The 26,221-nt window shown below is 37.7% G+C and overlaps 2 protein-coding genes across 5 annotated transcripts; both read right to left on the bottom strand.

The window, feature by feature from the left end:
* Positions 1–753: 753 nt before the first annotated feature.
* SNRPN (small nuclear ribonucleoprotein polypeptide N) lies at positions 754–12,465 on the bottom strand. 2 transcript variants are annotated; one of them, XM_060617893.2, is made up of 8 exons: positions 12,423–12,465; positions 7,159–7,305; positions 4,814–4,965; positions 2,687–2,798; positions 2,109–2,261; positions 1,526–1,664; positions 1,032–1,157; positions 754–929 (listed from the first exon to the last, which is right to left on the bottom strand). In XM_060617893.2, exons 2-8 carry the CDS (start codon positions 7,159–7,161, stop codon positions 892–894), a joined length of 723 nt encoding a protein of 240 aa, XP_060473876.1. In that variant the 5' UTR covers positions 7,162–7,305; positions 12,423–12,465; the 3' UTR covers positions 754–891. The 2 variants fall into 2 exon arrangements, with proteins under 2 accessions (XP_060473876.1, XP_060473877.1); XM_060617894.2 differs by lacking the exon at positions 12,423–12,465 and adding an exon at positions 8,955–8,979.
* SNURF (SNRPN upstream open reading frame) lies at positions 9,615–26,221 on the bottom strand. 3 transcript variants are annotated; one of them, XR_009605801.2, is made up of 5 exons: positions 26,088–26,221; positions 19,234–19,329; positions 13,642–13,794; positions 12,423–12,459; positions 9,615–9,772 (listed from the first exon to the last, which is right to left on the bottom strand). XR_009605801.2 is itself a non-coding variant. In XM_060617895.2 (3 exons), the coding sequence occupies exons 1-3, from the start codon at positions 26,099–26,101 to the stop codon at positions 13,689–13,691; spliced, it is 216 nt and encodes a 71-aa protein (XP_060473878.1). In that variant the 5' UTR covers positions 26,102–26,221; the 3' UTR covers positions 12,891–13,688. The 3 variants fall into 3 exon arrangements, 1 of the variants encoding a protein (XP_060473878.1); XR_009605802.2 differs by having other exon boundaries at positions 13,669–13,794; XM_060617895.2 differs by lacking the exons at positions 9,615–9,772; positions 12,423–12,459 and having other exon boundaries at positions 12,891–13,794.

The raw sequence follows: 26,221 nt of genomic DNA, 5'->3' as shown, positions 1-26,221 counted from the left end.
ATCTTTACCTACATATGTGAGCATCCCTTAATTATCTAACTGGAAGAGACTGTCCACTCTTTTAAACACTTAACAGTATATCACTAAGTGATACAGTTGGATATAATTTGTGCTCAATAGTGTCAATGACATTTTAGGGTATAAAGTCGCCTTTATTTTAAGTAACAACCTATCTCAAATATGAAATCTCCTCTAGTTTTAACAATGTGTAAGTAAATACTTACTGGTAAGTTGTGATGATTATTCCAGAATCACATCACCTACTCTGATCACGCAAAGCACAAAAACACTACAAAAGCTGATCAACTGAGGTAAACTTCCAAGAAAAGTAGTATCTCCAATCCAAATCCTTTGATTTAATGAACAAAGTCTGATTTAGTACCACAGTTTCCTTCCATAGGTGGCCTTACAAGGCCTTTAATTCCATCCCTTCTTCCCTTCAGGTATGTATGGCACATTAAAGTGGAGGAGGCCATGTGTAAGTCTTAGCCCAGTCACTTAAACCCCGGTCAAGAGTTTTCTTGTGTCAAGGTTACTGACAGGTATCAGTCAATGCACAAAGTGAAATCTGGGAAGCTTAATCAGGTATCACAACCATTTTATCTTAAGAATTAAAGAGAAAATTATTTAAATGCATTGCTTAACAGAATTCACCTCATCCATAATAATTTTAAGACCAGAAAAATCCCAGTCTTCATTCTGACCTCAACAAAGTCAACAGGCAAAAAAAAATGTACAACATACAGCAGTACCTTGCAGTTTAATTGCTCTGTGCATTTTATTAGCTAATATTAATGCAGCAAAGAGGGAACAAAAGCTCACAAACACTCTACACAGTTTCACAAGAGACATTGCAGGGAAAAAAGTGACTTAAGAAGGATCAATAGTATCCTAGGGTCTTGGTGGACGCATTCCGGGGGGAGGTGGACCTGGAAAAAAAAAAAGCAAAGTTCCATGGGACCATTAGAAAAACATCATATAAATATTCAAGGGCCCGGCTGGCACCACTGTGCAGAAGTATAACCACTCACCTCTAATTCCTGGTGGTGGGGGTCTCATTCCTGGAGGGGGCATGCCTATTGGCGTCCCTCGAGCAGGGGGAAGCCCAATTGGTGGGCCCATGGGTGGTCTCATACCAGGTGGAGGAGCCATAATGCCTAGAAAAGAAAAATGGCAGAAATAAAGGCCTCATAAATGAACTCAGCAAATAACACAGAATAAAACACAAAATAGTATTTAAAGAAATGGGCCTAAATATTAAGCAGAGAGTTGAAGAATTTCTCCTGGACCATTACCACATAAGCCATCCTCAACACAAGAGTCCACAGCTTTTCATTAAAAAGTATTGTTTAAAAGTAGGAAATATACTCCAAGCAACTAGTGAGGTACTTAAAGGGCTGGTTCTTTGTTCAGTATCTTCTTATGGTATTTTTAGTTATCACTTCCTCAAGATGATACAATGTTTTCACAAAACACCTATATATATCTGAGAACCAAATTCTCTTACTTCCTTAGGATTCCTTACCTGGAGGTGGTGTTGCTCGGCCCACAGGAGTGGGTGGGGTCCCCCGTCCTGGTGGGTACTGAGTTGGGGCTCCAGCAATGCTGGCAGTAGCAGCAACTGCAGCTGCTGCTACAGTGCCTCTTCCCTGTGGAGTCATTACCTGAGGAGGCATGGTCAGATATAGTAAAGGTAAGGCGCATCCTCTCATTATTCACATACAAAATAAATGGTGAATACCACAGCTTATTAAATATGAAATAATAGTTGGGTTTTTTTTACTTCTTCCATTATTTTCATTAAAAAAATCTTGGCACTAACACATCCTCCTTTAAACCCAACATGCCCTATTTTAATCTACTAAGTCCTCTTACATTTTCTCAACTCTGGTTTACCCAGCCATATTTCTCTTTACTTACCAATACTGGTAAGTAACTCTTATCAAGGTGGCTTTCTTTAATCTTTTCCCCTCCTAATGTATATTTGTCTTTCATCACTCTCTATAGCATATGCTGCTTACATAGCATAAGATGTGCACTCAGGCTTTTAAATCTACTCTGCCTCTGGGCACTTTCTCTCAATAATATAAAACCTCCTAGTTCCTCACCTGTTGGGATGGCCCCCCAACCCCTCGGACAGGGCCTGCTAATCCAGCAGGAGCCTGGGGAATTGGAACACCAGCTGGCACTCCTCTGCCAGCTGCCCTGCCAACCCCAGGACCCCCTGCAGCTCCAGCAAGAGGTACCCGAGCAATGCCAGTCTGAAACAAGAAAAATTAGTTTGAAATCAAATGATTTACCAAAGTTATCAATAATCTTATTCCTAAAAGATCACTGCTTTCCACCATTTTTCCTACCACCCAGCTTATATTAGTTCTATATTCACAGCAATAGACAAGTGTACCATGGAGGCATTCAGCAGATTAAATGTACATCTGTCAAACTGTGAATACAAATAAGACACTTCTAACCTTATCTAGGTAGTACCCAACCCACAGAATAACTCTTTAGAAAGTCCTTAATCTCGAAATATAGACAAGTAAGAACTGACATTAAGTGCTAGGCACATTTTATTTAACAAGTGTATACTATTTATTGTGCCTCGTTGTACCTTGATTTAACATCATCTCAAATAATGTAATGTCCTTCCACACTAATGTTCTGTCCTGCCCTATGTACTCCTTACATCTTTTGGGGGTGGTCCTTCCACTGTCATGGAGACCAAGTTCTCCCCACGTAGTAACACCAGACCCAAAACCCGCTTTTCTTCACGTTCTGGCTGCTTCGCATTCTTTGGCCTATAGAGCAGAAACAAATTTTAGTAAGGTAAGTTAGGGATCACTCACTAAAATATTTACATTTCACCTTAATAACACATACACATGACAATAATTGATGGCAATATATTCATGCTATTACTAAGTTATGACAAAACAAAGGCAAAAACAAAACACTAGACTCACTGACATAAGGGTAAATGTTAAAGCCCTTTTCCTATTAAAAATTTACAGAATGTTCCCTCAATGTTATACTACAGCAAAACTAATTTCTTCTTCATGAAACTCAGATGAAAATGATATGGCTAAAACTTTCAAAAATGTGTTTTCATGTTAAGATGGGAAGTATGTTTTTTAAATCATTTTCAACTAAGTAAATCTGGGTGACAGACAACTAAAATGGGAACACGAACAATGAGGTTATACCAAATGATAAAGAAAAAACAGGCTTTGAATTAGAGACACTGTTGTATTCCTGGCCTTTATATCACTTATATAACCATGGGAAATCTTAAAAATTAAAAAAAAAACAAAACTCTGTACAAAGTCACAACGGTCAGAAGCAAAAATCTACATACTTAAAAGCTACTGACACAATATCATTCAAAAATTGTGAGTACTATCACAGAGAAAAATGCACAATTTAAAGCATTATCCATGTGAAATTATCCCCATAACTTAGTGAAAGATGTTAAACAGAGAAATTAATATGGCTAAAGTTCTCATCAAATGCCTTCAGTATTTATCAATGTCATAAGGGTTTATTTTAGATTATTTAAACAAACAAAAAAATAACACTGAAACATTCACCATCTTAGAATTTCTGATATAACCCTACTTGTTGCACAGGAAGGAGACTGAGAATACATGAAAAGGGAAAGATAAAGCATATGTTATGAATTCTATTCAAATTTGCCTGACAGGAACAGACTACAGCAGGCAGGTGAAGGTGTGCATCACCTACCTTTTTCTTCATTTTTAATAAAACCTAAGTGAAGTGGGCAAATTAAAATTCTGAATAGTATATCATAGACTGTGGCAATAAATTAAATCAAGCCAAGAGTCAAGAGTGATACCTTGTAAGTTCTGCCCCATGATAAAAAACAAAGCCATCTTGAGTGTCCAGAGATATTACAAATACCAACTCAAATACTCTGAATGAAAAGTCAACTGAATGGAAATAGGATGCCACTAAGATCCACAAATTCTTGTGATCTTATTGCAGAGGGTCAACAGTGCTCTATGAAAGGAAGCTCCCTAGTCACAGGTACAAAGAGGAAAGCCTAATGTGGTAAGGTACAAGCACACAGGATATTCCTGAAGAAATTAAATGGGCAAATCAAAAATATAATAGAAGTAAAGAGAGTTAAGAATTGACACCACGTCAACACTGAACATAACGATTTTGACAAAACAAGGTGCATGCAAAGAGGCTGGCTGAACAAATGTTAAATCTGGCCTAGAGTATTCTAATCATATCATAACTCCTCAACCATGAAGAGTAAATTGTTATTCATAAGATCCCTTCAGTCCAAAGGAATGCTACAGAACTTAATAAGATTTATTAACTTTTTAAATAAATATAACTTGATACTCTGCTCATACAGTACGCTTCTATTCTAAGTTCAGTTCATAACTGTGTTTGCAAACTTAAAACAGTAGTGTAAATACAATGACTTCAAGACTGGGAGACTGTAGGGGCACCTGGGTGCTCACTCAGTTATGCATCCAACTTTGGCTCACATCGTGATTTCGTGGTTCATGCGTTCAAGCCCTGCATCGGGCTCTGTGTTGACAGTTCAGAGCCTAGACCCTGCGTCAGATTTTGTGTCTCTCTCTCTGCCCCTTCCCTGCTCATCCTCTGTCTTTCTCTCTCAAAAATAAACATTAAAAAAAAAAAGACTGGGAGACTGATCTTCTAGGCCAAGAGGTTAGACAACAGACTAACCCTACCTCCTTCAGTTACCCTCTATAATCCCTTACTCCGATTATCCTCTCCCTCAATATCCCATTATCCAAACCCAAAGTGGTCTTACTTGATCTTTCTGAATTCATCACAATCACAGAGGATCAAGTTCATATGCTTGTCAAAAGCCTTAAAGGTGCCAATGAAGATTCGGCCATCTTGCAGGATACATCGCATTCTATAGTCAATGTGTTGCAGCATCTTGCTGCTCTTTCCCACAGTCTGAAATGAGTAAGAAAAGCTGTCTGCAATTACTTTATAACCCTCCCCACCATTTCTTCCCCACTCCTATATCAATCCAAACTTTGTTTCCTTAACACCTTTTCCCTCCCATGTTTTCTCCAAAAATACCTTCACAGTCAAGATACTGGACCAAATTTAGACCCAGGTCAACTCTACTCTGTGGAATCCTCTACTTCTCAGAATGACTATGCAGTTTCCCATCATCCTATTTCTTCCTCATCAGATTCACAAATCTAGTTTCCTTTTAGTATTCTGATTCCTCTCCTTTCCCAATTCTAATCCCAAATTCCACCCTCCTTCAGAACACTTGACCCTGTGGACTATTTCTTTTCCCCTAGATATCTATCCAAACAGTGGGGAATTGCTACCTCCATCAAAAAAACTTTCCAACTCCCATCAACCCAATGCAAATAGAAACCACTATTTAGTTCCCCAAAGGCCTCTGTCCTAGTTATATCAAACCCTGTATCTCCTCCTACTCAGAACTTGGATCAATGTTTCTCAAACTTGTTTTGGTTTCATTTACCCTACTAAGGCACTTTTTAAAAATATTTTTATCATGGGGCAGCTGGGTGACTCAGTCAGTTAAGTATCTGACTTCAGTTCATGTCATGATCTCATGGTTTGGGAGTTCAAGCCTAGCATTGTCAGTGAGAAGCCTGCTTGGCATTCTCGCCCTCTCCCTCTCTCTTCCCGTCCCCCACTTGCTCGCACTCTCTCTCTCAAAATAAATAAAAACTTAAAAAAAAAAAGATTCTCTCTCTCTCTCTCTGAGCACCTGGGTGGCTCAGTTGGTTAAGTGTCCGACTCCAGATTTCTGCTCAGATTATGATCTCACGGTATGTGAGTTTGACACCGAGACCCACACTGGGCTCTGCACTGATTAAGCAGAGCTTGCTTGGGATTCTCTCTCTCGCTCTGTCCCTCCCCCTCTTCTCTCAATAAATAAACAATAAATAAAAAATAGGCCACTAATTCTTACACCTTAAAAAAAAAAAAAGATTCTCTCTGCCTCTCCCTCACTTGTGGGCACACATGTGCTCTTTCTCTCCCTAAAATTTTACAAATTTTATCCTAAATCACCCACTCCACTGAAATTTTAAAATGTTGATAATATTGTATCTCTATTTATATCCTGTGGTCCTTTGGAACACCACAAGCCATTGTAAAATCAAATATTCTTTCCACTTCTCAAAATCAACTCTTGCTGCCTTGGAATGTCCTTCCTGTTGAGAATACATGTTCTCAACTATCTAAACTTTAACAGAATACATGCTCTCAATTATCTAAACTTTAATAGAACCACAAACCTGATTAGGATGCTGTATCTCTTGACAGACTAATTGTGTGTGTGTATTTACCTAAGCCTAATGTCCTAAATCCCTCCATTTTCTTTTCTTTATTTAAAAAAAAATAATGTTTATTTATTATTGAGAGATGGAGAGACACAGAGCATGAGCAGGGGAAGGGTACAGAGAGGGGAGACACAGAATCCGAAGCAGGCTCCAGGTTCTGAGCTGTCAGAACAAAGCCCGACACGGGGCTCGAACTCACAAACTGCGAGATCATGAACTGAGCCGCAGGCAGTCGCTTTATCAACTGAGCTACCCAGGTGCCCCCCCTCCATTTTATGTCTACTATAACCTAAGTAAGGGTCCTCCATCTTCAGGATGGTCCATTATTATTGTAAATCATGTAAATCATGACCAAAACTCTCTTCTGTATTTTCTCACATATAAGATCCCTCTTAAGATGTTTTCCAAACCAGGGTGCCTGGGTGGCTTAGGGACAACTTCAGCTCAGGTGATGATCTCAGTCTGTGGGTTCAAGTCCTGTGTAGGGCTCTGCACTGACGGTACAGAGCCTGTTTGGGATGCTCTCTCCCTCTCTGCCTGGCCCTCTCGCTTGCTTGCTCTCTCTCTCTCTCTCTCTCAAAACAAATATATAAACTAAAAAAAAAAAAAAAGATGTTTTCCAAATCATTTTATCACTAAAATAGGAAAAGGGACATAGCTCTTCTTCAGTTGATATTCCACACAATGAGATGCCATCTCTAAAGACTGATTTCTTGTTTCTAACATCAAGAACACAAAGACACCCCACACTCTGGTAAACTATTATGTTAGGCCCTTCCAGTAGCTTTTCACCCTTCTGCCTTAATATACATCTTACCATGGTTGCTGTTCCACCAAATCCAATGTCCGAAGAAAGGTTTCAGGATTCTTAATACCTAAGGGAAGGCTACAGATAAAGGTATGACGCAGGTTCTCCTACAAACAATGCAAGCTTGGGGCAGAAGCTTCAAACAGTAGACGGAGCCTGCAGAGGAAAGCATGATCTAGCTGCACTGCAATCTACCATGTTTAAAAACAGGCAGACAATTTTGCATGAAAATCACCATAACAGACATATTTAAAAACACCTCCCATGTTCCATACCCACCACATGAACACCAAATTTCACTATTCCTTCACCTTAACTTCCACATTTTACACACTTAAAATTGACAGTGTTTATTAAATTTTTATATTATGCAGACATTTTTAAATGTCTCAAAAATCACTTTAATTTTCCATTCCAAAAATGTAGTGTTTTTTTTTCATCCTTACTTTAGGTGGTGCTTCATTCTCTGGTCCTAAGTTAACCCATCATCTCAACTTCAACATTTTGATATATCCCTAAGCTTCATAGCCATCTGAATTATTCTCCTGAATTAGTTAAAATTTTGTTCTTAGCGAAGCCACCAAAAGGTTTTCAACCTCAAAATCTCCCTCCTTGACCCTGCCAAAACCTCTTCAAAGTAATTCTAAATAATTTTTTTACCAAGAACCAACTGCATTATCATGTACCTGCTTATGACGTCCTATGTTAAAATGGAGCATAAAACAACTGATTACTTGCTTATACGGATATATAGGTAATTTTCTTAGCAATCAAAAGAACATGATTATAACAGTGTTATCATTTTTCCCAACATACTAAGGAAATTCCTCTGAGTATGGCAAACAAATCAAAACTAGAAAAAAAAATCTCAAACTACTAATTATACTTATTTAGAAAGCAAACACACAAATTACATTACTCTTGAATGGGAATTTGGTTTTATGCAAAAAAGTAGCCTAGTATCATAAACAAAATCTGATGTAATTTTATTTTTAATAATACAAACATTTTCAGTAAACTTGTCCTCTGTCTTCCATGGAGACATTTTGCAAACAGCTAAGTATACTGATTCAGTAAATTATGAATCCTGTATTTTAGGATGTGAAAATAAAATCATCAAAATAGTGGCTATGAACCATAACATCAAAACAATAAGGTAAAAGAAATGTTTTGAGGACAGTTTTCCATGTGGAACTATATGACACTCGATCAAAAGAGAACAGAATGGTATGAAAGAAAGAGTTCAGTAAGAATAGGTAAGATGTAGAAAAGAGGTTTCCCTATATTTACAAAAATTTGATGGCAGTTAAGTACATTATGAGAATTTTGGAGTATCAGATTTTCTAAAAAAATAAATTCCTAGTATTAGAATATCTCCTAACCTTTGTTCTCCAAATGCAAACTATCATGCGCTTTTTGTGCATTTTTTTTCTTAAAGACTTTCTGCCTATACTGTCCTTAACACTGTCCATACTTCTCCAACATTTACCATAAGTGACTATAATATCTATAAACTTGTCTCTTTTCCCCATCTACCCAGTGTAGGTCTTCAAAGATACAATGACATCAAGGATACCCCCTTTTACAGCATCCAACATTGTATATGACTTAATGTTTTGCATAAAACTGACATGTAATGATCTCAAAAGATCTGTTCAAATCAGCAGACTGGCATGCCCTCCTCTCCCCAAATCAATGTAGTTTGTAACCCAAACTCACAGGAGTAGTTTAAGGTCTATAATATAGATGTTCTGAATTCTGACAGGATTATCTATAAATCAGAGTCTAAATTCAAGAATACTTACATATTTTTTACCTCTAGTCATTAGCTATTTTCATTTTTTATATCTACTAAGATTTAAAATCTTCAGCAATCCATAGTAACAGAAAGTAAATCATCTACAAAAACAGAAAAAAAATAGAAACAAAAAAATTCACAGCAACAGAAAATAAATAAGTGGTAACCTGAAGTTGGGGGTAGAAACAGGGAATGTATGTAAATGAGCATAAGGGACCTTACTTTGAAAATGGAAAGTTCTCAGAGTTCCTGGCAATGGCTGAAGTCAGTAAATTTACAAAAATTTCGGTGATTTTTTATGGTATATACATTATACATTAGTAAAGCTGGTTAAAATGCAAAATGTCAGGATCTTTCAATAACGTGGAAAGTTTGTAACACTGCTTTTTATATCACCGTTACTGCAAAAAAACAAAACAAAACAAAACAAAAAAAAAAGCTAACCACTCAATAAGACACTATTACTGGAGCATACCCTTTTTACCATCAACAATGGAGATATGCTACCAAATACTTAGCCACAAGACAGTGATTATTAGAAAATTAAAAGATGGTAGGGCTAGATTTCAAGATTTCATTTAAGGGAAAAAAATGTAATCACAGAAAGGTATCTTACAAGGATTAATGCAATGGAAACCAGCATCAAGTGTGCATTTAAGGTGACACCTCTCCAGCAAAAATTTAAAATTCAAAACAAAACTTTTTACCTTCAGATGCCAAAAAGATTTGAAAATACGGATTTTCTCATCAGCCTCAGTTTGAAATGTTCTGTCCCACCTGACATTTCAGTGAACACACAACTATCAGACCTAATTCACAGTTTAGCTGTAAGAAACCAATAAATTTAAACAATTGTATAGCAGAAGAATAAAAAGGGAAAGCCAGTCAGTCCTGCTTCTGTCCTTCATCTACCCTGTCTGAGTTTCTAAATCCCTTCCACAACTACTAAATGTTGTTAACCAGTTATCAAGTATAAAAATTCACCTCGACATATGAGTTACAGACTAAGGAATTGGAGGGGTACATGGGTGGTCCACTCGGTCAGGCATCTTACTTTGGCTCAGGTCACGTCTTACAGTTTGTGAGTTTGAGCCCTGAATCGGGTTCTCTGCTGTCAGCACAGAGCCTGCTTTAGATCCTCTGTCTCCTCCTCTCTCTGCCCCTCCCCAGCTCATCTGTACGTGCTCACTCTCAAAAATAAACACTAAAACAAAAAATAAATACTGATTTCTCAAAAAATTCTTAAAAAAAAAAAAAAAAGAACTGGAGACCTAGAGAACTGGGGATATGAGACATGTAATATGATACAAAATATTTTGTATAAAATAAGGGATATACATACATATTACTCACAACTCAGAAAAGGGGTTGACTAGAGTGGTTAAGACAGACTTCCCCTAATGAATAGGACCTGAAATTAGAAACAGTTATCTCTTATCCCTAAATTTAGTACACTATAATCATGAACCCTTGTAACAGGAAAATGATATATTACTTTGGAGATTGATCAAATATATCTTCACAACAAATGACAGCAAAATGCCTCATGAAAAGGAAAAGAGTAGCAAAATCATAATGCACTGATGAATTGGCAGTTATGATAAATCTCCTTACATCAAAAGGCACATAAGCAAATAAATGGCCCAAGTCCCTGACTCAAACATTGTAAGATTTTCCACAGAAGTTCTTAAACTTTTGGGAACTTTTCTAATGACAAAACTTAAAAAAAAAAAAAAAAGTGAAAAGATAAGATGGTTGGGGCACCTGGGTGGCTCAGTCTGCTAAGTGTCAGACTTCAGCTCAGGTCATGATCTCACAGTTCGTGGGTTTGAGCCCCACATCGGGTTCTGTGCTGACAGCTCAGAGCATGGAGCCTGCTTTGGATTCTGTGTCTCCCTCTCTCTCTGTTCCTCCCCCACCTGTGCACGGTCTCTCAAAAATAAATAAACATTAAAAAAGAAGGATGGTCAAACCTAGCCAAGTCACATAAAGCAAATCAGAAATCATATAATGATGGTAATGCATTAGTGCTCATTCAAATCTGGTAAAATAGCACACCCTTCACAGAAAAACGTACAAAAAAGCTTAACAAGTAAAAGGAGGTAACACAAACAAATGGACAATATTCATCCAGAAAGCAATGCCAGTTTAAACCCCACACACACAACACACACGCACGCGCACACACAATTTTCCTTTTTTGGAACTATTTATCAAAGAAAAAAAAGGCACCACAGATGGTACTGAGAAACTAGCACTAGTAGTAATTGTTCTAAATGGCAATCAACAATGCTTATGATGCTGTCAGCAATGGAACAAAACATTTAAGAGTCATACTAATATTTATACCCTGCAGTCCTTACCCTAGACTCTTATGCTAATAAATTTAACATACCAAATATATCTTTAAAATATAGAACTAATGTTTATAACAGCATAGTAAAACTAGGAAAAAAAAACAAGTACAAGGGAAAAGTAAATAATGAATGAACTGTCATTTATTCATAACAAATGATAATTATGAGCACTAATAAAATGAGAAAACATTAATGATATACATTTAAGTGGAATAAATACAAAATAAGTTTGTTAAAAGCATGATTCCAACTAAAAAAAGAAAACGGGAAAAATTAAAGAAAATTCAACCTTATGGTAGGTTTAAAAATCTTTGGTTTACTTTCACATTTTTCTTGGCTATCACTTGGATGCTTTAGATTTTTATAGGAAAAAATGAAGCATATCAATTGTTAAAATATCTTTAAAAACCTACCCATCTACAATTATTCTTAGACTAATTGTTAGATTTGACCTTCAGCCCAGAAATTCATCTGATTCTCTACCTTGTAATGTTTACTTCATTTATATACACTCTTTCCTATAACCCCTTTTTCTTTACAACATTCTATAGTATCACCACTCATCCATTGTCCCAACCTGGTATTTTCATCTTTGAATGTGGTTCTCTAAGATGCCAGTCAACTTTAAGGAAGAGGATTAATTTTAGGCGTTGCCTACCATTTAATCTGTTACAACTATTCTAGTCTGTTGCTGTAATTCCAAATACAGCCACCGACCATACATAAATACGATTACTTGGTTGTGTGCCAATATTTTTTTTTTTTTTATAAAAACAGACAGTGAGTGGGTCAGATACTTTAACAATCCCTGCTGTAGAATAATCCTAGTAAATGAGTGCTGTTTAACTAGCACTTGGGACTAGAATAAAACATAACATCAGAAAATTGTACTTGCAGATAGATTATAATGTAGGATTTAAATAATAGGGGTACCTGGCTGGCTCAATCAATAGAGCATGTGACTCTTGATCTTGAGGTAAGTTCAAGCCTCATGTAAGTAAGGTAAGTAAGTAAGTAAGTAAGCAAGCAAGTAAGTAAATAAGTAAGTAAGTAAGTAAGTAAGTAAATAAATAAATAAATAAATAAATAAATAAATAAAATTATAGTTAGGAACTTACAAGAGTATATGAAATGCACTGAGAAGCCAAAACATTCCTGGTTAAAAAAAAAAAAAAATCAATTGTTCAGAGTCATTTAAAGATGGCCCTACTCTGAGAACAGCTGGGGACAATGATCAGATTCTATTGCGTGAATCAATTCCACTGCCTTACAATCAATTCCAGGTTATTATTACTGGAGAATGCTGAGTAAAGGATTCAGCAGGGGAGAATTTTTCTCAGAAAATTTACATTTTTTCTCTTTTGCTTTAAAAGTCAAAATAATAGCTATAAACAAGTCTAATTAATTTGAGTTGTGGGGTAATACATAAAAATAGAAATAAAGAAAATCTAGAAAATTCATCCAAAAGTTCCCTTTCTCTCCTAGTTTCTAAAAAGTGTATTAAACCCTTGGGGTCATTCAAATCTTAAAATTTTAAGGTCACATAAAACATAGAAAGACAGACTGTAAATAAATCTACATCACAGTGAAAAAATCATGGATAATATTTTATTACATTGTCAGTTGAATCAAATACACTGATACATTATCAGCTGATTCAACTACACTGTTGAAAACAAAAATGAAAAAAGAGAAAACAAAAAAAGGAATAGTTAGCAAATATGCATGGGAAATTATTTAGCTTATTTAAGAATGTGATGTATATTTATAATTCAGTAGGCACAAATGATATGTAGTTAAAACAACCAATGCAGGTAAAAGTGTAGCGTCATCAGGCACTCTATTATTTTCAGGGCAAAAGAGACTAATACTTTGTAATACAGTTTAGAAAAATGTACCCTAAGGTTATAGTCCTGATTCAATTTATTTTCACATCTGCATATCTGAGGAAATAATTCCATCTGATAGGTTATGCTCAGCAGTCCACTGAAGCTTTATTGAAACTACCAGGAAAAAAGATGAAGTTTCTCACAAAAGGTAATTACAAAACATTGATTCACAAGATATTTAGCAGCCATTTATAATGAAGTATGTTCATATAAGATTAATTTGAAAAATCAATAGAATTTAGATATGAGTAAAACTACTTAACAAGCATATATAACTGGGAAAGTAAAATATCAAGGTAAGAATGTCAAGATCCTATTGCTTTTACATTTTTTAACTTTCTGCTTGTAATATGAAATTTTTAAGGAAAAAATTTTAATATATCCCAAATAACTAAAGTGACCTAGAAGCACATTATTTATTAGTGACCATGACTGTATCAGCTCTAACCTGGTTTTTCACTTGAAATCAGCTAACCTGGATGTTCCAATACTGCTTTAACCACCTCTTGGTGTCTCTGCTAAGAATGCCTGTCTCAATTCCGCCTGGAAATCCAACACAGGTACTTGCTGCTGCTGAGATCGCCTTGGGTAGAGCTGACACCTATGACAAGAGCACAATACACATAAATATAAAAGAGATTTGCCTTATATGGATAATACCAAAGAAAATGTGGAGACCCTTACATTTAAAAAGATCCTCAATTAGGGTCAGAGCATTGCATTACCTTATGAAGAGACTATTAAGAAGAAACAGGAGTCTCTGTGTACACAGGAATGTGCAAGGAACAGGATACTTACCACTTTGGATAAGTAGGATACTATTGAAGGAATTTTAAAAAAAAAGTTCTTTTGGTTTTAAAAGCCCTGTATTTGAGTGCCTGAGTAGCTTAGTCAGTTGACCGGTATACCCTTGGCTCAGGTAATGAATGATCGCCTTTTTCAGGAGTTTGAGCCTTGCATCAGGCTCTGTGCTGACAGCATAGAACCTACTTGGGATTCTTTGTCTCCCTTTCTCTCTGCTCCTTCCCCACTCACTCTGTCTCTCAAAATTAAATAAACAAACATTTTTTTAAAAAGGTGGAGACACCATCAGTACCATATCCATTACTCACTTCCCAATCCTATCTGGAAACAATCCTTTAACCCCCAGTAAGAGGAGTGAGGCATTTGCTAAGCCATTTTCAGGAGATGTTAAGACTGTCATCCATTCTCTTACTCCTGAGTAACCACCTGAAACAAGGAACTACCAGGGCCCAGGCTTTTTAGAGTCTCAAACTGTAAACTGACTACCTATTAGTCAGAAGGGAATTCCACAGAAAAGCCCTTAACTTATCCCTATGGATCAGTAATCAGGCTGTGAATCTGATTCTAAGAATGATGAAGAAATGTACAAAGTGTTACTGGCTAACAAAACAAGCATAAAAAGTAATCACCAGCAAGTCTTCCCTTGTTAAGTATGTGTGTGTGATGTGTGTGTATGTATATATATATATGTGTGTGTATATGTACGTATGTATATATATAACTATTCCATAGCAGTTAGATTTGGAAACGGGTTTCACAAAAGGTATTTCACTATTTTCCATAGTTTTTAAATAACATTTAAAAAAAATTTAATGTTTTCTATTTTTGAGATAGAGAGTGTGTGGGAAAGGGGCAGAGACAGAGGGAGACACAGAATCTGAAGCAGGCTCCAGGCTCTGAGCTGTCAGCAGAGAGCCTGATGCAGTGCTGGAACTCCTGAACCACAAGATCATGACCTAAGCCAACGTCGGACGCTTCAACTGACTGGACCACCCAGGTGCCCCAGTTTTTAAATAACAGTTTAAACATTCTGTTGTATAATAAAGAATTGTGTTAACCTTTGTCCATGGTTTCTGAGAAGTAACCTCTAAATTCTTGAGTTTACCAAGTGATAGGAGTGTGCCTTCATTATTCGTGGTGGGCCCCTTGGATCACACCTGAATTAATGTTAACAAGATGATTCAGGATAAGGGCTGGCCAAGGCACAAAGACCAACCATGTGATTAGAGTGTGGGGCCTTTGAGCTTGATCTCCTGGGAAGGGATGGCATAGAGTGAGATGGACTTCAATCATAATGGCCAATTATTCAATCATTTCAAATACTAGAACTCTAATAAAAACTATAGAAGGCACACAAAGTTCTGGTGAGCTTCCTGGTTGGTGACCTATACACTGATGTGCTGAGAGTCTATTACATCCTAAGGACATGGACATTACAGATCTTGCCCTAGAAGTCTCTTCAGTTGGCTTATCCTGATTTGTATCCCATATTGTAAACTTAATAGTAAGTATAGTGCTTTCTTGAGTTCTGTGAATCATTCTAACAAATTACAGAACCTGAGAAAATAATGGAAACCTTGAATTATATCTAGCTGTTGAAAAGTTCAGGTGGCCTAGAAACTTTGGGACTTGCAGCTGGTATCTCAATTGAGGGTCATCTTATGGAGAACTGTACCCTTAATGTGTCAAGTCTACATTAACTCCAGAGAATCTGAATTACATTGCCCATGCTTTTAAACTGTCCCATTCTAATCAATGAATAATTAAATCTTTATTTGGGTGTTCTCATTTCCAATCCTTTCATTACCAAATGGCAACTAAGCCCCTGACCTAATAAGGTTTTAAAACATGTTTCAACCAAAAAAAATTTTTTTTGATTCTTTAAACTCCTATTGGAGTGTCTCTTTTGGGTTTAACCTGAAACCCAACTGAAGATTAAGGTAAAACTGAGAAAATAAGATGCAGTACACATAACATTTACTTTGTGAAATGCAGAATGTAAATTTAGAAAAACATCTGAAGGGCGCCTGGGTGGCTCAGTCAGTTGAGCGTCCAACTTCGGCTCAGGTCATGATCTCATGGTTCATGAGTTCAAGCCCCATGTCAGGCTCTGTGCTGACAGCTCAGAGCCTGGAGTCTGCTTCGGATTCTGTGTCTCCTTCTCTCGCTGTGCCCCTCCCTCATTCATGCTCTGTCTTTCTCTCAAGAATAAATAAAACATTTAAAAAAATTAGAAAAACATCTGAAAGGGTACAGAAAATGGTCTCTCCAGAAGACTCTCCGGCCCCAATCTCCAAATTCTCTCAAATTTACAGTACATCAATAAACAGGAAAGACATTCACCAGCCCCCAAATCCAAAACTGATTACTTGATAGATCTATTAGAAGAAAGACTAACCATCAATTTCAGGAGTACAAATCACTTAGCTTCTATTAATAGTTATGGTTGGTCTGTGGGATGTTCTGTCTGCAAAGTTTTAGTTTTTATTCAATTTCATTTTGTATCTTGGATGCAACATGAATAGCAATCCTTCATTAGCCATTAGAACTGGTGTACACACAATTTCTCAGGAATACTGTCTTTTAGTTTGGCAAAAGGTGGGATATTTATGGATTATGATTAAAATAAACAGACTATAACTATCAAATATCCCAATCCTGAGAGAATCCTGAGCATATGTACCAGGGCTTAAAGAATATCCATACTGCTTACCCATCCCCATAATCACACACTCTCAAAACAGAGAGAGGTTACTGGGGAAATTACACTATTTTCCCTAACTCAAAATTCCGCTCCTTCATTTTAGCACTCTCTAGTATTTACATATAATATATACAGAAGAAGTCAGGAAATGAAGTTACTTCTTCTTTGAAAGTAACATGTTTCCAAAGATGCAGACAAGAAAATGACACCTAAGGAATGCTTACAGAAGATGAGGAAGAGATTACCTGTTATGCTGGTGCACACTGATCCTGTATAAGATAAGGGCTCTAACAAAATATAACAAATATGATAGAACCATTAACCACTAACAAAAGATCTCCCTCAATAAACCCCCCCAATACCTCCACCACAATCTCTAAACAACCTCAAATACTTCTAGAGACTCTGGGGAAAATGTCACTTTTTGGGGTGTCTGGGTGGCTAAATTGGTTAAGCGTCCAACTTTTGGTTTCAGCTCAGGTCATGATGTCATGGTTTCGGGAGTTTGAGCCCCTCAACGGGCTCTGAACAGGCAGCATGGAACCTGCTTGGGATTCTCTTTCTCTCTGCCCCTCCCCCACTTGCACTATCTCAATCTCTCTCAAATAAACTTTTAAAAGTTAAAAAAAAGAAAATGTCACTTTTAAGAGTTTTGCAATTACAAAACACATTACTTTATAAGAGAAAATTAACATGGCAAAAAGTCTATTATAAAGGAAAAGTTATATAAAATATTCATTCATAAAATACTTCTTTTCAAAGTAACTCCCCAAATAAAAATGTAATAAAAGAATGAGGTCAGGTAGAATAAATAAAATAGGGAAAATGAGGAAATCATTAGCCTCACCAATAATTTAAAATGTACAAGTGAAAATATATTGCAATATTCCTACAAGTAAAATGTGCAAATAACAAAAATAGGAGACAAAATGCTACTGCCATTTTATAACAGCTTTTAAAAAAAAAAAAGCCTTACATTTGAGGGAGAAATAAATGTAAATAATAATGAATATTAACTTTCAAATTGACTGTCCTTATCTTTGTTTATAATAGCTAAGAAATGCAAAACAGCCTAGGGGCACCTGGGTGGTTCAGTCCTTGAGTGCCCAGGTCATGATCTCAAAGTCCATGGGTTCGAGCCCCACTTCAAGCTCTGTGTTGACAGCTCAGAGCCTGTAGCCTGCTTTGGATTCTGTCTCCCTCTCTCTCTGCCCCTCCCCCACATGTGCTATGTCTCTCTCTCTCTCTCTCTCAAAAATATACAAACATTAAAATTTTTTTAAAAGAAATGCAAACAGCCTAAATATCAGTAAGCTAATTATGAATGTAATTATGTTATCATACCACCCCTCCTCTAAAATTTGTACAATAAGGTTGATTTATATGCAGTGACATACAAAGACCCCCCCCCCCCAGATATATGATTGCAGAACAATAAATCTTACATATGTAGGCAAACAAATCACAAGTATGCCTTCCTCCTCTCCCTACCATGTGTGCATACACATGAACAAACAGAAAAAGATCTGAAAGTATAGACATCTACATACCTGTGGGTTATCTCCAGGGAGGGAATGGGAAACAACCGATGGTAAGTTGAAGTGAATACTTTTTACCTGAATGTTATGTGTTTTAAAGAGACTATACTCATGTATTTTTATTACTTGTAATTGTGGAAAATAACGAAATTAAACAACTTTGGGAAAGGGCCAAAAATGCCACCCACTGATACTGTCAAGATTAGAAACAAAATACAAGTTCCAATAAATACTCAGTATGTATCAGGTCATTAAAAATGTTGATATATCTTATATTAAAATCCCCCTTCTGGAAATCTAAATTTAAAAGTGTATCTACATGTAGATATCCTAACTAAGGAGAAGGAAAAAATGTGTACATTTCAAAAAATTTTAATTTTTTTTAATTGTTTATTTACTTTTGAGAGAGAGACAGAGTGTGAATGGTGAAAAGGCAGAAAGAGAGGGAGACAATCTGGAGCAGATTCCAGGCTCTGAACTGTCAGCGCAGAGCCCGATGTGAGGCTCAAACTCACAAACCATGGAAGTCAGACACTTAACCAACTCAGCCACCCAGGTGCCCCATGCATTTCAAAATTTTAATTGGATAAATGCACTAAGCAAAAATAAAAATCTGAATATTGCCAAGTATAAATATAAATTAGCATTCCATCAAATGCATAGAACATTTTGCAAACATAGAAAAAGTAGTTTAGTAACAACATAAATAAAACAGGCATGATTTAAATATCAAAGTTGAAAGATGTAGAACTTAATGAAGATATAATCCACATACACATATGGGATAAAAAATGCACTTTACTAAATTTTTGAACAGAAATTAGTACCACATGTTTTAAGAATAATTTAACCATTTTGCTATATTTTCTATATTACAGTCCTATGGTTCTTTCATTAATAAATTCATTTCAATACACCCTCATTGCATTATACTTTGTTCCAATTTGAAAAATAATTATGACCTAAACTGGTTCTCAACCCAGAATGTACTCACTCTTGGTTGCTCAGTGAGGCTGTCCTTCTACGTTTGACTTGTACTTCCACCTCTGGTACGTGCTGCTCCGTGGTCCGTCTCAGGTGTAAGCGGTCCCTGAAACAGAAAGCGGAATTTATTTGATAGACTTCAATAACTTTAAAATAACCACTTAAAGGCTTATTTAGAGCTGTATTTAATATGATGGCGATTTTAAAGTGCTTATAATCTAATTAAAACAAGGTACAGTAGTGGTGTGCTTGGGTGTCTCAGTTGGTTAACCATCTGACTTCCTCCCATGTCATGATCTCATGGTTCCCGAGTTTGAGTCCTACATCAAGCTCTCTGCTGTCAGAGTAGAGTCCCAAGCACTTGGGATCACATCTGCCCCTCTTTCTGCCAGCCCTTCCGCCATTCTCTCTCTCAAAAAAAAAAAAAAAAAGTACAGTAGTAACATACATCAATTGTGTCTCAATAAAAATGGGGGAAAATAAACAAGACAAAATTTAAATATTAGAATACCTTCCAACAGTCAGGATCTATCCTAAAGCCACTTTCCCCTTTAGAAGCCCTTTAATGTCAGAAAACAGCACGGTGTGGTGGGGTGAAGATGATATCAGTTAAGCAAAAATAAAGTATTTCCACTTATTTTTACATGTACAGATTAAAACTTTACATTCACTGAAATACATTTATATACACTGACCTACTCACTACCCATACCTGCATAACCCTGAGAAAACAGCAATGTTGATTTCAAAACTAGTCTGAAAATATCTTTTTAGGATAGATCCTGTAGAATAGAATAAAGCATAAAGCTGAAAATATAGAATTTCTACTTAAGCAACTTCCTATGCAAATGCTGTTTTCCTAGGATTTGCACAATAAGAGATAAAAGGGATGCTTAAGCAAAAAATACGTAAAACCAGTAGAGCTACCACCATCTTATGATTTGCAGAACAGCTCACAAAATGGCTGCTCAATGGATCTAAGCATGAAATCTTGCACTTGGTATTCCATGTTAGAAACTACAGGAACCACTCCTAAAATTGCAATTTAAAAATGTTAAATCAGAAATGATAGAAGGAAAAACATTTTATAAAAGTTACGCAACATAATTATTTGAAAGCCAGAATTCAAAGGAAATAGCCCCAAAGCTAATTCTCTGTACTCTTGCTATTTTAAAATTCATGTTAGAACCAAAGTAATACAATCAAATAGCTTTCTAGTAAGCCCAAGGTGTTTTATTGCTTCAAAAACTTTAATGTTCTAACCAAGCAAGAGAAATCATTTAAACATCACATCTGTACATCAGATTTTTAAATGATAAGAGTATATAATTTGATAATAACAAAACTCCACTTCAAAATGGGTGAAAGATTAGAACAGACGGCTTTCCAAAGACATACAAATTTACATTAGCATGAGAAAATATACTTAGTATCACTATAGTCATTAGGGAAATGCAAATCAAACTATAAACACAGCACTTCACACCTCAGGAGTGAAGGAGGAGGTGGAGAAATTGCTAGTCAGACCATGAAATTGTGCAGCCTCTGGCACTTCCTAAAATTGTGAACAATATAGTTAACATTTGACACAGTAACTCCACTCCTAGAGGGAATGAAATAAGAAAACATTAACTTGAGTGTGATTGTTCTTAGCAGCATTAATCATAAGAGCCAAAAAGTGGAAACAACCCAAAGCACAACCACCAAAAAATGGATAAACAAAATATGGTGTGGTATGGTATATTCAATACAATGGAATGTCATTCAGTCCCAAAAAGGAATTAAGTATTTACTGATGAAACATGGCTTCACAAATATACTTAATACAATATTATATTAAAATTATATAATAAAAAGGTCTATGTTCATGGACAATTATGATTAACCTAATAGTATAATTAAGAATACATCATTACCAAAAAATTTTTAAAATGAAAATGTTCAGCTCCTTTACCCATTCATACCAGTTGCTCAGCATGAAAGGATCTGAGTTCATTTAAGAAACAGCATACGAATTATTCAATTTTTTGAACCCATTTGTAAAGATACATGTAAAATCATCTATAAGCAGATGTGTTTTGATAACATTAGAAGTTTGTTCTAAATATGCATACATGTGTTTGCATTTATAATCTTCCTACTCCATTTCCAACATAGAAACCAGCTTTCAGAAAATAAGCATTTAAAGGAAAAAAGATGGGGTGCTTAGTTGGCTCAGTTGGTTGAGCATGCAGGTATGGGACTCTTGATTTTGGGGTTGTGAGTTCAAGTCCCACGTTAGGCATACAACTTACTTACAAGTGATCAGATCACACAATGTTTTTCCCAGTAGCCTAAACACTGTCAAATATTTAATATGCCTTAAATCCTACCAAAAAAAAGAAAAAAAACTTAATAGAAATTCAACTACTAAGATCTCAAGAATGAAAAATAAAAGAAAATGTGAGGTCATCTCAGTCTACAGATCTCATAAAGAAAGTCAGTTCCTCTCAAACAAAACCCATGGTATCATTAAAAAGTAAATTCTAAGCCATCAGCATTCAGGAACTAGGAGGCAAAAGAAATCACTTCCTTACCCAACATTTGTTAGTGAAGGAGACAACCTTAACCATCAACAACTCTTACTCAAGCTTCCTGGCTCTGGGCCACAAAAGAGGCAGGGATAAAGGGGACCCGCAATAAAATCCAAATGGAAACTGAAGATCAAAAACTTCATTGTCCCTGTCAGGTTGAGACAATACTCATGCCCTGATTACTTCAAGGATTCTTCCTAAATATATCTGAGCACAAGAGTGCAGTGTCAAAAAGAAACTCAAAACAGATTGAAGATCTAAATGTCAGACCTGAAACCATAAAATTCCTTAGAGAAAACATAAGCAGTAATTTCTTGGACACTGGCTTCAGCAACATTTTTCTACATGGGTCTCCTCTGGCAAGGGAAACAAAACCAAGATTAAACTATAGGGCTTGCACCCAAATAAACAGATTTTTCACAGCAAAGGACAACATCAACAAAACAAACAGACAATCTACTGATTGCATTCTTGGGGAGAATGTAAACTGGTGCAATCACGGTGGGAAACAGTATATAAGTTCATCATAAAATAAAAATAGAAATAGCTTATGATTCAGTAGTTCCACTTCTGAGTATTTACCCAAAGAAAACAAAAGCACTAATTCAAAAAGACACAGACACAGGTACGCCTGCGTTGACTGCAGCACTATTTTTAATAGCCAAGATATGAAAGCAACCATATAAGTATCTGCCCATAGACGAATGCATAAAGAAGATGCAACATATATATTCACATACAATATTACTCAGCCATAAAAAGTAAAAATTTTCCATTTTTGACAAGATGAATGGAACTAGAGGGTGTTAATGATAAGTGAAACAAGTCAGAGGAAGTCAAATACCATATTATTAACAGCACTATATGGTGAAAGATGATAACTACATTTGTGAACACAGCACAACATATAGAGTTGTTGAATCACTATGTTGTACATCTGGAACTAATAGAGCATTCTGTGTCAACTAAACTCCAATTAAAAAAATTAAGAGATTAATTTTGAGGCCTTGACATCTTATATGTGGAATTTTTCAAAAACAAATCTGAGCACATTTAGAGTAAAGGGGAGAAATTAAGATGTAGCATCACCACATACACAGAAAGTATTTCAGCAAAGAAGCACTGTACAGATGCACTAGGCAAACCAAGTTAATACAAAATAATCTCGAAATAAACCCAAACCAGACAGTACTTTGCCCTAGATAGCAATACAACAATCCCTGGACTGTTTCCTCACTTTAAACCACAGAAAGGGTTCACACTGCCTGATCATTTTCAAAATGATTTTCAAAAAGCCCACATACTTAGCCAAATATTCAATAGGCTCAGCAGAGACCTTGAAACCTCAGAGGTCTTTCCAAAGGGATCCGCCATATTGAGATCCTAAGCCTGAGTGAAAAACTACAAAATGGCTGACCGGTGTAATACACACTCATTTTGCAAATAGCCAAAATGATCAGAAGTTAAATCAAAATATAGTTATTTGATGCTGTATGTATATACAAGTAGGAAAAATGAGCAACAAAATTCCAGACTTCTGCTATTTTTAAAACTACTCAAAAAGATTCCACAACAAGCTCTCCAAGGCTTCTGGATTTACGTTTTCCTTAATTACATTCCAACTCAGCACAACCAGACATATTGTTTGCGATAGATGAGGGGAAAAAAACGAAAGAAAAGAAAAGAGAAGAAAGCCCATCAAAATCCTGCGAAGAAAAACAATATCTTTGAAAATGCCTCCCACAAAAGGTGGAATACAGAATACTAGAATAGTTACTTTGTTAATTGTACTTTCTCACCAAGTTTTCATAGTAGCTCCAACTTCAAAACTGATCGATCAAAAGTATCACTTTAAAAATAAAACGGGGGCAACAATTCCCTAATTCAATACTCATACCCCCGTAGCATTCTACTCTTCTGATGCTCTCCTCTGTTCTTGAGCACACGAAATTTACAATTCTTAGCTCCTAAGAACCCTGGAGAAGCCCTGATGCCCGGTTTAAGGAAATTGTCCATTCAAGCAACATCACGAAAGGAATATCCAAAGATTAAGAAATAAAACACACTCTTAAAGGTGATGCAGGTTTAGAGTGATCAAATCTGGAAAATGGAAATCAAATGTTATAGGAAGGAGAGTTGTTTAAGGGGTTACTGAATCCCCTCTGAATATTAACAACAATTAGATTGTTCACAATACAACCTAGGGAATCTATGAAAATGAAAAGCTGGGCCTTTCTAAAAAGTCAGAAAACAGATTTAAAATCTCCTGCACCAGTAGCACTGTGGATCATAGGATGGCTTTGCCTTTCTTGCCCTCCAGGCCCCCATCTCTCCTTTCTACAGCACCATAGAAAGGCAGGGGCACAGCTTGGCTGCCAGTCCACGCAGGCATAGAATATACAAATCCTTTGCCTCATTGTCCTCTCCTGTTGGAAGTGACCTTATGGGGAAAGGGGGGGGGGGGGGGGCTCAAGGTACAGGCTCAACAATTCTGTGTCCTTCCCTCAACCCACTGCAGCACAACAGGGAAGGAGCAGCCATTACAGCGGACAGGTGAAGGGAGGTGGCAGCCATCCCCACCAGGCGGAGGCTGCGCAAACCCCCTCCTCTGGTGCCCGCCCCACTGCAGGGCAGAGACGCTGTTTTCTGTTGCGCCTGCGCATCCCAAATCCTGCACCCTTCCCTACTGCAGCACTTCGGAGGGGGTGGCTATCTACTCTTGCCCGCCTCCTCCCCTTAGCACCACGCTTTGAGGATGCCGCTGAAATTGCCGCGCGGCAGAGGCTACATAAACTACCCCTCCCCCCCACTGCGGCACTGGGGAGGGGGTAGCTGCCCCCTACCCTGTCGCGCCTGCGCAGATTTGCACATCTGCAGCGGCAGCCATCTTTGGCGAGTCGCACAATGCTTGTGACGCGGCACTGGACCCCTAAGAGCCCCCAAGCGACTTTCGAAAACCTTACTCCGAATGCAGAAAATCAATGCAAACAGGAGACACCTCTGCAGTATTACAGCCCAGAACCTGCATGACTCTCACAAAATTCATAAAGCAAGCTCTGCACACCATATCCGTAATCTTACACCAAAACCACAAAAACGAGGGTCTATAACAAACATTTCTTCAGCCATCCCTTCAGGTGAGCGGTGGGCAGCAGCAAACACTTAAGACTGCCTCAGGTCAGAGAAAACTGAATGTTCTCCCTTTTCCTCAAACTGAGGGCTGTGGACCACTCACGGCTGCATTAGGCCTTCACCAAATTCCCTGTCCGCTGCCTCCACCCCAATGCCCCCTCTTACCACGCTCACTCTACCACAACCGCGGCGGCCACTCGGCCAAAGCTCCCACAACCGCGGCGGCCACTCGGCCAAAGCTCCCATACACCACCATCACCACCCCCACTACCATCCAATCGCCCCCCTCCCATCAGCAATAGCATGGCTGCTCCGCCGCCCCCACATATAATATACCCAGGTGGGTCACCCTTTTCAATGTGCCACCCTTTTTGTATCACCCTCATGGCAGCCACCCCTGCCGTCCCTTCCCACCACAGTCCCTCCCTACCACCACCATGACGGTCACTTGCTGCCCCCGCCCACCATGGCCACCAAAATCACCTTGCTCGTCACCCTGCCATCCCCTCCATTATCACTAAAACAGTGGCCACCTCGCTCACCCCCAAACCAACAGCATGGCCACCATGGCGACCCCTTCGCTACCACTGACACCATGAACAGCCCACCTTAAGCTCCCTCCCACTACCACCATGGCGGCCACCATTACTAAAACCACCACTGTGGACACCTCACCCCAAATACCCCTCCTTACCACCGCCATTGTAGCTACCCTGGTACCCCGCCCCCCCCATACCACTGTCACTTTTACCGTATGTCCTACCTTATCGTCCCCTCCTTGGTACTGTGGACTCCCCACTGATCCTATCCCATCATATCTTCCCCTGCCTTTCACACCACGGCCATCACAATGTATCCTCCCAAACCACAGTCATGGCCTCAGATCTCAAGGACAAAAGGCCACTCTAGAAAGGATCTGATGGGACACACTAGAGTGATATATACCAGCCAAGACACAACACGACATGGACAGAACACTTTCCGAGGAGGTACAACCAAGCCTCAAACCCTCATTCAGTTCCCCAGAACAAAGAACCTTAGGGCCCGGATTCCGAGTATATACAACAATACTCCCAAGTTCGGCAAACTTGGAACATTGAACAAACCAAAATGAGTATTTCCCAGGCTGTCTCTAAGGGAAGACATCCACACAGCTGACCTGGCCCGCTCCATCGCGCTGCTAGCCGCTCCTCAGAACAGACCTTCAGGCATCTCCGGCGACCACTCCACTCTGTGTTCCAGTCACTGCGGCAGGGCTAATCACACCAGTTCCACCTGCGCATGCGCAGCTAA

The sequence above is a fragment of the Panthera onca genome, chromosome B3 (assembly GCF_046562875.1).
Source record: "Panthera onca isolate mPanOnc1 chromosome B3, mPanOnc1 haplotype 2, whole genome shotgun sequence".
NCBI lineage: Eukaryota > Metazoa > Chordata > Mammalia > Carnivora > Felidae > Panthera > Panthera onca.
This window is presented reverse-complemented; position numbering and strand designations above follow the sequence as displayed.